The 13196-nt window shown below is 41.1% G+C and overlaps 1 protein-coding gene across 2 annotated transcripts; it reads left to right on the top strand.

Annotated features, from left to right (window-relative positions):
* The first annotated feature begins 633 nt into the window (after nt 1-633).
* On the top strand, nt 634-5432 carry LOC134478883 (uncharacterized). 2 transcript variants are annotated; one of them, XM_087564269.1, is made up of 4 exons: nt 634-812; nt 1846-2014; nt 3228-3377; nt 4012-5432. In XM_087564269.1, the coding sequence occupies exons 1-4, from the start codon at nt 686-688 to the stop codon at nt 4280-4282; spliced, it is 717 nt and encodes a 238-aa protein (XP_087420395.1). In that variant the 5' UTR covers nt 634-685; the 3' UTR covers nt 4283-5432. The 2 variants fall into 2 exon arrangements, with proteins under 2 accessions (XP_087420395.1, XP_087420396.1); XM_087564270.1 differs by lacking the exon at nt 3228-3377 and having other exon boundaries at nt 686-812; nt 4012-5430.
* Nucleotides 5433-13196: the final 7764 nt, after the last annotated feature.

The raw sequence follows: 13196 nt of genomic DNA, 5'->3' as shown, positions 1-13196 counted from the left end.
CAAGCAGCATGAGGGTGCCTCCATTGGTGGCTCCTACATTTCACTTTCCTTTGGCAATTGGACTCCACACTGTTCCTAACAAGATAATGATTTCAACTCTTTCTCCTAAGGAATTTTGTGGCAACTGTCGAATGCTAAGCTAACGACAAGGCTTCATGAGTGTTCCCATAACACACAACCATGTCGCAACCTAACCTACAGGCTATTTCTTGATGTGATTTCAAGCACGTGTACATAAGGAGACAGGAGAACCTTCTGACTGCTTATTCAAACTGGTATTCTTTCTCAGGAATTTTTAATGGCTGATATTGATGAGTAAGGATAATTTGACTTAAGATGAGATATTTTTGGGCAGGATTTAGAGGGAAAAATTCATTAAAATGCATAGGAATTACTCAGGTTTTTATAATCAAGCCTTGACGAAAATTTGGTCTTGCGAGCAGGAGTTGCTCAGTGGCTATGCCCTGGGAAGGTCTCCAGGAAAGGGCACCTCAGCTTATGCACTGTACAGGGAGATTATTAGCAGGGAGGCAATGTCTGTTCACCATGACATCAGCGGTCCCTTCTTGGACATTCTATTGTGTCCTAGAGAGTTCGTAGCATCCTCTGTGATGTCACCAGTGTTGTAGTAACCACCAGTGCCCTACTTTTTCTCAGTCCCTGCCTGGCAGATACACAGGAAGACATGTTTTCCCGGCCTCGCAAGAATTTTGGGAGAGTGAACATCGATTTTGGACAGACTGGAGTGAGGGAATCTCACCTTTCATCAAAAATAAATGATAGACAACGAAAGCTGGCCTGGGGAATGCTGAGTAAGTTCTGTGAATTGTATGCTGAGCTTTTTGTCAGAGGGAGAATAGGCTTATGCTGACCTGTCTAGCAATAGGCCAGAACAACTGGAGTATCTGCAAAGGAATTGAATTTCCATGAAGATCACAATTCCTAAAAGTCATGGATTTCAGAATATTAGTTTGCCCATCCACAAAGGGAGGACATGGGAAGGCCAATGCTATTATTCTGTGAACTTCTGGCCTTCACTTTTAACGTGCATATGATACGATACATTGATATACTAACACGATCAGGAGACACTGAGTGTCCAACTTTACTGAATTTAGACAGGGTATCAATCTACTTCACTCTCATTGCTTCTTTAAGTAAAGTAGATCTCTCTCTTTAGTATCAGGGAGTGAATTATGCTTCTGGCCTTATGTTCTTAGAACACCTCTGACTTTTTGTAATTGGCAGAGATGGGACATCCTTAGCATTATAAATTAGAGTTTGTGTGTTACAAACATTTTTTTACAGTACTAAAACTATTTGTAGCAGGTAGACCAAGATTCAGCCTGTAACCAATTGGCAATTCTGTGGCATTTGGTGTTTCAGTTAGGGGAATTGATAAGTCCGTTGACCATGACATCCCCCGCAATGCTTTTTAAATCCAAATGGTGTGGCCTAGAGTATCAGTGCAGGACATCTGAGTATCTCCAATCACTCAAATCTTTTGGAGGTTGAATTTATCATCTGACTTCTGAAAGTACAGCGGTGAGGGTCCTGAAAGAAAGTTGTACCCAGTTAAGTTGATAAGAATCCCGTAGAAGCCATCTCTGTGGTACATGGAGCATGGGTCAGCAGGCATAGGGAACACCCGGCATCTGACATCTCTTGGTCTCTATAGAGTACTGGGAGAGTTGACTTCCACTGAGGAGGTCTCTTAGGCAACAACAAACTCTTTGTGGTGACACTGTGGTCTACACATGTTCTCCTCCTGTTTGGGGCTCACCATGGTCTATGCACACTCATCAGTTTCCCCAAAAATGTTCACTTGTGTTCTTCTACCTACAGAGGATGGGAGACTGACATCATCCCCTGGCCCTGTGGTAATCAACAAGGAGGCCAACACGGAGAACACAGAAGAGCAGAGACTGATTAGACAGCTGCAGTCAGCTACTGAGGAGAGAAATGAGCTAAGAGATCTCCTGACTTACGTGACAGAGAGATACAGGAACAACAGGTATGCATTGCTCCAAACTGCCTTGTGTCACTCATGGACCTGCAATGTCATCTCCATCGTATTCTATTAAGGTGTTGGGGTCTAGAAAGCTGTGCCTCCCAAAATACTCGTCCTAAACCTCATTTCTGATATAGAGGAGATCAGAACCTGACCCTTGGTCAGGAGTGAGATGGGAAATGGTCTCATCTGCTGCCTCCAGCTGAAAATCTGAACTTGTGGCCTTAGTGAGGATTCAGGGATAACGTTCCTGGAGCATGAGTTCCCAGTGTGCATTTGGAAAGCCCTTGACAGGTGGTAGCTTTGCAAGGTTCTAGGTGCTGTGAGTTTGGGTGTGTGCTAGGGAGGTGACTGAGTGCTGGACTCTTGTTGCAGTAGCCTGAGGTGACAGATCCCCAATTGTTCATCTCAATGTTTGACTAGATGGCCAGAGACACAGGGCTTTTCCTTCTTTTTTGTTTACCTCTGAGCCAATAATGTGGCATGCATTTTTTCTGATTCTGATTGTGTTCCCCGTTTGCATATTTCGCTCCCTTTTTCATTCTCTTACTGTTTACTTTTCTTTTCCTGTGTGTGTGTCCCAGTTTCTGTGTCTCTGTGTGTACACACCTACATGCACATGCGCAATTTTTATCTGTTTATATTTCCCCCCACACTTGGAATCTAGGGGTCTATGTTATTTCCTGAGTATATTCATGTATAACAATTTCATGGTGATGTGAGTGCTTTGTTTTGGGAGCCCCTCTTTCAACTGCACACTTCTTTGCCAATGTGGTCATATTTGTCTGTATATTTGTGCCATTTGGGCAGATTATACTTTTGTGGCGATTTATGGTCTCAACTCCATAATTGTGTGAAATGTGTGTCTCTACAATATTAATTATTCAGGATGTAGAATTCCTGTTGTCAAAACAGGAAATTGAAATCACTGTTTTCTAGGTCTTGGATGTGGGAGAGCTGTGGCCTAGGCCCTTTTTAGCATAACTAACTTGACTGCAGATCCAGCCCTTCTGAGTGAAGAAAGGGAACCTGGGAACCCTTTATCTCGATGCCGAGCTTATGGGGTCCTGGGCCCAGAATAACAAGTTTCTGAAGCTGAAGAAGCTTCCAATATGTAGAACTCAGAAATTGTCCTCCCAGGGCTGGGGTACTAGAAGACCCAGCCTGAGTTCATATATTCCTAAACGCAGATGTTCATTGGGTTTTACTGTCCTAGGGCCAGCCGCTACATCAGGTCAAATCCGTTTTATGAAAAATTGAAGATAAAGGAGAGGGAGGTCATGTCATTACTGCACAACTTAGAGATGAGGAACATCGAGCATTGTGAGAAATTTCAAGAGCTCCAGAAGGAAATTAACTTCTATCGGTGAGCACTGGTCAGAGAGGCCATTAACTGTACTTTGCCCACAGGTGCCATCTTTTGTTCTGATTGGAGGTCTAGCAGCTCTGGCTCCCTGTCTTGTGCTCTTTAAACATCACTGTGCCCTGGGCCTTTTGGACTCAGTTTTTAGGTCCACAGGAGACTGTTACTCATACCCAGAGTGTCTAGGCATTTTCAGAAGGCTCTAGGTAGACCAGTACTTATTCAGCTCACCAAATGGCTAATAGCTGAACTGGGCCTCTGCGGTCACACGAGCTTTAACAAAACTCAGTGTGTGGACCACATGGGTAACATGAACTTCCCTTAATTCTACTGACCTCCTTTGAGGGTATTTGCCCACTATTTATTAATGTTGCCCCCATGCCTTTTGCTTCCATGGATAGATGTATATCCCCTGTTGTTTTGGAGAGAAATGAACGCTTTTTGGTACTTGGGTCACAGAAACAATTTATTCTTCCCTGAATTGGCTGTTTGATGTTTGTGCAGCAACCTTGTGTGTATCAAGATGTATTCTATGAAGTTTTCACTGGTATCTGGGTCCAGAGCGAGTTTGTGAGACTTGGGAGTAGGAATGGGAGGAAGAGGGTGCAGGATCTAACTATGCAGTGTGTGTTTCCAGCAACCTGCCCAGCCGGATCCATATGGACAAGATATGTATGCAGAAGAAGTTGTTCCCATTCAGAAAGGAGAGCAAAGCAGAACAGCTTGATTCTGCACCGCTGCTACAGAAATTTTTGTTTGATTTGAACAAGAAAGATAAAGACGAACAGGAGAAAACCAGCAACCTCCAGACCAAGCAACATCTGGTAGGGACAAGCAGCTCTGTCAGCCTAAAAATATCCGATTCCATTTGCCAATTTGATACATGTTTGCTTTCCCTACCACCTTAATAATGTACACTCCAACAATACAACCACCTCATGCAATGGAATGTTCATTCCTCTGTCTGTGCACGAGTATTCTGGGAAGACAACCACTTTTCAGGAACTGACTTATTAACAACTATGCTTTGGTGCTCTTTTTGAAGCTGCAGTCTGGAAATGGTGACAATTGAATAACCTATCATATTACTGCATGTCCCTGTGATAGAATGGATGCTATGTAGCACTTTGAACAAGTTTTGTTCCTGTGATAAATGATATTCTGTGGTCATGTGACCTCCAAGTTGGGAAGCACCTTTCAGGGATAAGAACCGAGTGTAAATGGCAAATTATTCTTTGTCATTGGCTTTCATCTTGGTGACAGGTTGACTTCTCCTTTCATCCTGCAACCCAATGAGGTCTCTTCCCATTGCCCTGTTCTTGGTTTGCACTGGTTAAAGTCTGAGGCCCAGATGGGCACCCCACATTACTGTCAGGGTTGCTGTAGACTTTGCCCTGCCCACAGACACACCACCAATGTTATCAGTTAACACATCAATGGTGACCTAAAATAGAGCTGAGTGGGTAGAAGGCAGCAACCTGACAGCTGGCATGCAAGTCCCCAACACATCAGTTTCTGAATAACTGCCTTCCTCTCCCTGGTCTCAGAAATTGCAAAAGAGCTGGAATGGGACACACAGCAGGAGGAGAGCCTCCTGAAGAATAGGTTGCTTTCTCAGGATTCCCCTGCTGACCGCCATCCTGAATAATAACAACCTTTTTTGGATGAATACTCTCCCTCATAGTTGAATTCATATTTTGCTAAGAAACACTAAATTTATCTTTCACTAAGCCAGTCTGACTGATTGATATCTTATTCTTTTTCTGTTTTGGATAACACCACTTGAGAGACCACTTGGGGACTGCATTGCCATTTTGCCTGCTAGAGGAGAAACAGCAATATAACTGTGCTTCTAAATGTTCACTAAGAATATGCTGTTTAAAATATTTTTGTTATGATCTTAAATGAAGTTTTTGTTTTGTTATTTCATAGTTATATGTTCTTGTTAATATTTTTCACATCTGAAAATACTTTTAGATATTTATATTAATATTCATTTTAATCATTTTTTGTTTTGTATTGTATTCCTTATGAATAAAACTTGATTTTTAACTCTTGACTCTTGAGACCATCTTGCTTATTCAAGTGTCCTGTCCCCTCTTGTGCTCTTAGAACTGACAGCTAAAGATGGATTCTGCATGGTCCAGAGTTCCTGGGCTAAATAGTAAATTCAAAGCCACCAATGGTTACCTAGAGTGATAGTGTGTTTTGTGTGGATAATGTGTTCTTTTCTTGGATGTACATTTTATGATGTGATCACTGCCATACTTTATCCATGCGGTCATGTTTTCTGCTAATCTTAATAAAACAGTCTACAACACACGTTCATTATTGATCCTGTGTAGCACATTTTGACTAATATACACTCATATTTGTAGAGCTGCAGAAAAATTGAAATTTCCAAAGGTATATGGAAGTAATCCTAATGGAGAACCATATGCTTCAGTCTTTCTTGCAATACACTGTCAATATACCCCCACAGATAATGACCTCCAAAGTCATGTTGGGAAAAAGGTTTTGATAAATGCTGTTGTCCTAGACCATACATATGCTGTGTTTTTATTGTTGTGGATTAGGCGTAGAATGATCATTTATGTCAATGGGTCTTTTTCTCTACTGTATGTCTGTGGCCTGTCCTGGGTGAATTTCCCTCATAGTCCAAAAGAAAGAATCACATTCCCTGTTGTAGATGATTGTTGGGAACCACATGCTTCTTCTGAGAGAGCAGCAGAGGTTCTAACCTGTGAGTCATCACCACAGATCCTGCAGGTTCTAACCTGTGAGTCATCACCACAGATCCTGCAGGTTCTAACCTGTGAGGCATCACCACAGATCCTGCAGGTGGCTTTTGTCTTTCCAGGGCATGTGCTCCCTTAGGTGGACAGGATACCTCAAATTAAACAGAGAGATCTCAGGAAATGTGTATTCTTACTGAGCTGTGCAGGCTCAATGTGTTAGGCTACCAGGCATCCATGCAGGGCTCAGGTGGCCCCACTGCTCATTGAGGATTCAGATGTTCCTACAGCATCACTTAGTTTCCATATTAGAGCAGATCCTTCACCTAGTATCAATGATGACCATATCAACTATGCACATTTATAAAATACAGAATGGAAACTATCTTCCTGTAGGCCTGCTGCACATAATGAATTCTTTTGATAGATATTAAGAAAATTATCTTAATCTAAGCAGTTTAGGACAGAACCTCAAGAGCAACCATAGTGAATGCAGCCTACAGCTGGGAACACATATTTCCTTTGGATAGCAAGCCTGTGCAAACCCAGAACCTAGGTGGGCCAGTTCAAGCTGCCCTTTTTCCGTGGCAAATCTCGGTTCCTGTTGTAAAAGTATTTTTTTCCAGTTGACTGATTTCCAATTTATGGAATTGAACTGACTTACTCAGAGTCTGAGTTACTCAGAAAGTTAAAGTTCAGAAGGAATGATCCAGAATGTCCACAAACAGTTGCTGTGACACCAAGGCTTTTAAGAGCTCAGCATCTAGAGAAGCAATGTATTGTTTGTTTATTCTCAAGCATAGGTCCTCTAGTCATTCATTAGAAGCTGACCATGCCACAGAAAGGGTCGTCTGTATCAAAACAGAAGCTAGTGGTAACTAGATATCCACCACACTTTCACATTGCCAGTGTATTTGAGCTTCTCAGTTACTATGAAAGGACCTGGAAGAGCTAGTGTCTTGCTATACATATTGCTAATTTATTAGCCTTCAAGACAAGGTGTGCTTTGTTTTGCTAATGCTACCACTGGCATACAATACCTTGCATAATTTCTACTGACATCTGTGACAGGAGACAATAGTTCAATTTATCCCTTACTTGAATAAACTGTTCTTAGAGTGAATTGAAGTCTGAGGGGCCTTCCATTCTCTCTGACATTGTAAACATTTCCAGTCTTCAGAAAAGTCTGTCACTGTCCAGTACAAATCTTAAGATGTCCACACTGTCAGCTCGGTGTCTTCATCCAGCTTGCCCTGTAATTTTGTGTAACATCAATACTGTTCCAGCCTAAGGATTTAATTCAATGTTACAGTACTTGCCAAACATGCTGAAAACCCTGGTTTCCACCCTAGTCCTATGTGCTATGCAAAAAGAAAATAGGGAACCCCAATTGCATTGAAGTTTAGCCTCCAGCAAAAGAAGAGCCTTCATAGGACCTTTTAAGTAACTCTAAGCCCCAGCTTCACCACAGCTTCCTCCATTGATTTAATAATTAGTGTATTTTCATTAATGCTCACCATATTTGTGGTGTGCAAAAATTATGCACCATGTCAGTAAAGTATGGGCGCGCGTGTGTGTGTGTGTGTGTGTGTGTGTGTGTGTGTGTGTGTCTGTGATTGTTCATGTCTATGTTTGAGCCCGTTCTTCCATGAACTCACTATAAAATTTTATAAAGTGAATTAGAAGACTACAGTGAAAACTGTCGAGGTGCATGCAGACTTGGGTTACTACTCTCCCATGGTACCTTGCAGATAACACTGAAATTGTTGCCTACATTAATACAGCCTAAATCCAGGCTATGCATGATTCTCAGTGAGATTTTGACATCGGCTCCACTACAGAGAGCTGCAAAATTTCATTTATTACATGCTCTTGTTACCAAGGTGAGGGAATACTTCACCCCATAGAGAGTCTGGTAGGTTGTGATGGCAGCAAATGAACTCGCTTTTCCCTGTCCTGCCTGACTTTGCCAGCAGAGTGGGCATTCCTGCAGGAAAAACTTTCACATGCTTCTTTAAAAGCACCTGTTCCTCACATCTAGATAAACTTGAAAATAGGCTTCACCAAGTCAGTCTCAGTGCTCCTACTCCCAGCTCAGAGCTGTAACACCATAGGATCCAGCCACACTGAAGGGTAGGTCCCATGGAGGAGTTAGAACAACGTGTCTCTTCTGAGAAGTGACTTAAAACAGAAGGTTGAGAAGTGATACTCAACCCCCAAGTGCTTCTTCCTGGAGAAAGCAACCAGATCTCATTGTTAAACAGTGTAGCTCCCACATGACCCAAGTCTTTGCCTGGGGAAATTTTCTGGAGCTTATTTGCCCAGTCAGAATGGGTTTGCACTCTTGATCCATGTTCACTCCTACAACAAAAGTTCCTCCCCTAGAAGCCCATGAGTAGACCCAGGTCCTTCTAGCACCAACAGACAAGAGAAAACAGAGTGCATCCAAGGGGAGAGAAGAGGGCAGAATGATTATAACCTGGAGAAATCCCCCAAATCGGCCACCTAACAACTATAGGGTTTGTGCATATTGTGGTTTCAGAATCTTAAGGACAGACTTTTCTATAACACCTGCTAGGTGAAGCTGAAGTCTACTGTGGGTGGGATTATCCCAGGCAGGGAGGGGATCTGAGTCTCCAGGCCTGGCCAGCTTCTTCATTCTCCTGGAAGTAATTGTTGGTCAGCTCTAAATCTGAAGTGGGAGTTGGTTTTTGTCAACTCAAACAGGTGATATTTCAATTCTCATCCACTATGTGAGAGACACACAGTTACCCACGGGGGATTTGAACTTACTTCTATACAAGTGACTGTGGCCCGAAAGAGGGAAACCATTCCTGCCTTTAGCATTCTGCCTTTATCAGAGACTACAGAGACTAGCTTCCTGGACAAACATGTCCAAGCAGACAGACGTAACGGAGAAAATTTAGGTAAGAAAAGTAATGGGGACCGTGATTTCACATTGTGCCTTTAGCCAGAAATCTCTGATGTAGATAATGCAAGCAGCCTTGAGCCTGCTAAAACTTGTCACTACTTCATGGTGTCTCTGCACTTAGGACTGCCTCACGTCCTCCTCATAGGAAGGCCTTTCTTTGAAAAATAAATTGTATAAAGCAATGTTTATCAACCTGTGAGGCACAACCTCTCACACAGATTGCATATCAGATACCTTGATAACAGATACCTTGCATATTATGACTTATAAGAACAGAAATATTTATTATGAAGTAGCAATGAAACAATTTTATGGCTGGGGTCACCACAGCAAGAAGAGCTGTATTAAAGAGTTGCAGCACTAGGAGTGTTGAGACCCACTGCCATAGAAGCTGACACATGGGAACAGACTGCTCAGATGAGGAGAGGCACATGGCAAGGGATACTGTGTCCCATCCTAGGACCCAGAGGCAGAATCTATCCCAGGAGTCTGTGTGTTCACCTTGTCTTCAGTTCTCCCAGGTTCAAGAAGAGCATTGATCATCTCAGGAGAGTCAGCTTGCACAGCCCACATCAGGCCCAATGGTTCCCTTCACAGAGAAGGATGTGGGTCTAACTGACAGCCAGTGAGACTGAGGGATCTAATGATAATTGGCTCTGAGCTGTGGTTTCTTCACCTGCAAAATGGAGGTGTTTCTGCTGAAGTGGGTTGTCATGGAGATGGACAGAACATACACACTGATCAGGGCCTCCCTAGCATGGTTAATTGTAGATTTTCTCTGGTGATGCATTTAAAAGTAGAATCTCCAGCCACATGGGTTAGATGCTGGGCACCTTACAGGTGGTGTAAACATACTGTGACTGTAATGCTACCTCGAATTTAAACCAAAGGCTCTTGTTTTGAATTTAAAAAGACGAATCAAGTTAAACTGCCAATGTGAAATTGTCATGATCAAAATTAAGCTAAATCCTCTGAAGTCATTTAGTTTTTCTTTTTCTGCATCTATATTGAAGGCATCTAGAGTAGCACTATTGAGATCATAAAGCCTTCTATTAAAGTGCTACCCATCCATTCCTCTCTCCTTGAGGACCTCTCAGGTGACTAAAGGAAACCTGATTTCTTGTCAGATTGTTCCCAGCTGGTGTGATCTCTCTGTCCATGGACCTTGCCAAAAGCTGCAGAGCCAATGTGCTGTTTCACAACACAAAATTACAGACATTAATTTTACCAATGAAGTTCCTGGTTCAGATGCTGACGTCAAGTAAAGCTGCCAAGTGTCCGTCCTAAATCACTGACCTCCCAGACGAAGGGCATTCTTGGTCCCTCTGAACACTTTCTTAAATATCCTTCAAATCAAAGACTTTCCATTGCCTTAGTTATCTTCATTTGCTTTCAAGTCCTGCCTTGATCTGCTCTGGACCTAAGTGCACTTTTTACCTTTGCTAGAAAGGTGTGTGGTAGGTGAGCCATACCGTAATAAAGTCCATGTTTACAGCAAACAAACGGCTCTTGCATAAATGTCTGTGCCCTGGCAATGCTATAACACAAAATAGTTTTTCATTAAATAATACATTCTTTGAGATCACAGTCTGATCAGATATTTTGTAACCTAACTTACAAATGTTCTCTCTATTATATAAATCAAGTTCCCTCATGTGTATTCTGGTCTTTCTCTGTCATGTCTAATTGCATCATCGTAGGAATCCCAGGGAACATAAATCCTGGGCTTTAGAAACTGTTGTATTTGGCCAACCAGGAAAGAAACCCATCTAGAAGACTACTGATACCTGACACACAAGTTCACCATCCTATTTTTATGTACTTTATGGCAAGAGGTCACCATTCCTGACCATGTCTCATTATCCAACAGGATAATAAATTGAAGAGTTGGGGTCAAGGAGGTCACCCAAAAAAGCACAAAAATCCATCTCACATTAACATTTACAATATATTGAATCCAAAATATCCATGAATTTCAGGACACAACTTAAGTCTAAACCTAAGGATAACTGATATAGAAGAGAATTGAAAAGGCCAAAAAAAAAAATAAATAAAAAGAAAAAGAAAAAAAGAAAAAAAAACCAACAAGCATACAAAACATCAAATTAATTGTAGGAGAAAAATTCCTTCCTTCACATAAAAATTAAAACATTAAATGCACAGATCCAAGAAAGAACATGAAAAAGGGGTAAGGTATAAATATCCAGTACCAAATGAAGTCAGACCTATATGAATTACACCACATTTCTCAACAGAGACTCTAATAGCCAGAAAATCTTAGGTAGATGTAATGCAGACCCAAGCTCCTATACACTGTGTAATTCCCAATCACCATAAATGGAGAAACCAAGATATTACATGACAAAATCAAATTTAAACAATATTTTGTCTCTAAGAAAGCACAAAAGAGGATGATAGGAGGTAAAATCCAAGACAATGAATTAAATTTTACCCAAGAAAAGCCAAGAAATTAATCATCTGACAAAAATTTCAAGAAAGAAAGGACACAAACATAATTTCGACTATAACCAGAAAAAGAAGAGAAAGCAGCAATCATTGGTCTTTAATATCTAACCAGACCCTCTGTGACCAAACCCACAGCTCCTAGGGATTTAACTGCCAGCCAACTTGTATACAAGTATGGGTCTATGGTCCTAGGTACTGTGTATGAGAGGATTGATTTACTTTGTATCAATGTGGTTGTAGGACCTTACTCTGCTAGGCCTGTTGCCCCACCAAATGGAGATCCTAGAGGTGTGAGGCAGGAATGAATATGTGTGAGTTGGGGAGCACTGTTATATAGGGAAAGCTGAGCAGAAATGTGATGATAGGCTTCATTAGGGGATTTTGGAGAGAGGAACAACATTGGAAATGTAAATAAATAAAATAAACAATTAATAAGAGATAGCCAAAAATCAAATAAAACATAAAAAGAAAGGTAAAGGAAAAATTAAACCAACCAAAAAATAAAAAATAAAAGAAAAGAAAACCCTGTAGGGGATCGACCTAATTATGCTTGTATTTTAATGCTGATTGGTAGAATGTAAGACTGGTTAAACCCCCCCAAAAAGTGATTCTGCTCCCAGTTAATTGTGATTATAAAGAAGCACAGCAGAGAGATTGTGGAGGTGAGTTTTTGAGGGCTTTGCTAGAGAGGATCACTAGGAGGGAAGAAGGAAGAAGTAGCTGCCAAAGAAGAAAGGACTAATGGATGCGATAGTGAGGAAGGAGGAAGCAGGACAGCAGCCACAGTTTAAGGCAGAGGATAGCCTGATCCTGAGGGCTGTCCAGGTGGAACAAAGAGCAGCCAAGATGCTGCATAGTAAGTAAGAGTTCAGAGTCATTGTTTGGAAATGAGACCTATTTCCATGCAGGACAGGCAGCTGCCCAGCTACTGTGCTGATTAAGGGATATTATAAATAATTTAAAAACTATGTATAACCAGTAGCCACCTCTACAGAGGATCCTAATAGGAATACTTTATTTGCAGGGAAGGATAAAATACCAGAGGACACAGGAAATAAATTTACACCACTAGGACAGTCAATCAAAAGTAGCCTACAAAAATCTCATAAATTAACCAAATGACAACAGTTAACAGAGGTTTAAATAATATTTTCATGTCACTAAACTCAATTCCCTAGTAAACAATTATATATTTAGCCTGAAACAGGATTACCATCATGAGAGATATACAGGTTTTACTAGAGAAACAGAACTAAGAAACATGTCCCTATCGCAATCCTATGCAGTTTCTCTATCTAGCTGACAGAATAGATTTCAAACTCATCCTGTCCAGAGATGTAAGGAAATTCACTTCATACTTTGCAATTACTAAAACATACTACAATTCTAAATATATACATATTAACACAGGCTTCCCAAATTTAAAAATATATGTTATCAGATAGCTATGAAACTACAGATTCGTTCTAATAGTGTTTGTGATTTCTTTTGCTTCTCCATTCTGAACACTTAACAGATCATATGCAAATAAACAAAACAGGAGGGGCAGAATTAAGTGACATCATCAGGCCAATGGAACTAACAAACTACAGTGTACTATACATATATTTTCTATCAGCCTGTGGATATTTCTCCAAAATTGACCAGAGAATAGGTAAAAAAACAAGCCTCAGAAAATATAAGAGCGTT

The sequence above is a fragment of the Rattus norvegicus genome, chromosome 8 (genome assembly GCF_021556685.1).
Source record: "Rattus norvegicus strain SHRSP/BbbUtx chromosome 8, alternate assembly SHRSP_T2T, whole genome shotgun sequence".
In the NCBI taxonomy this organism is placed as follows: Eukaryota; Metazoa; Chordata; class Mammalia; order Rodentia; family Muridae; genus Rattus; species Rattus norvegicus.
Note: the sequence above shows the minus strand (reverse complement) of the source record. Positions and strands in the feature narration are given on the sequence as shown.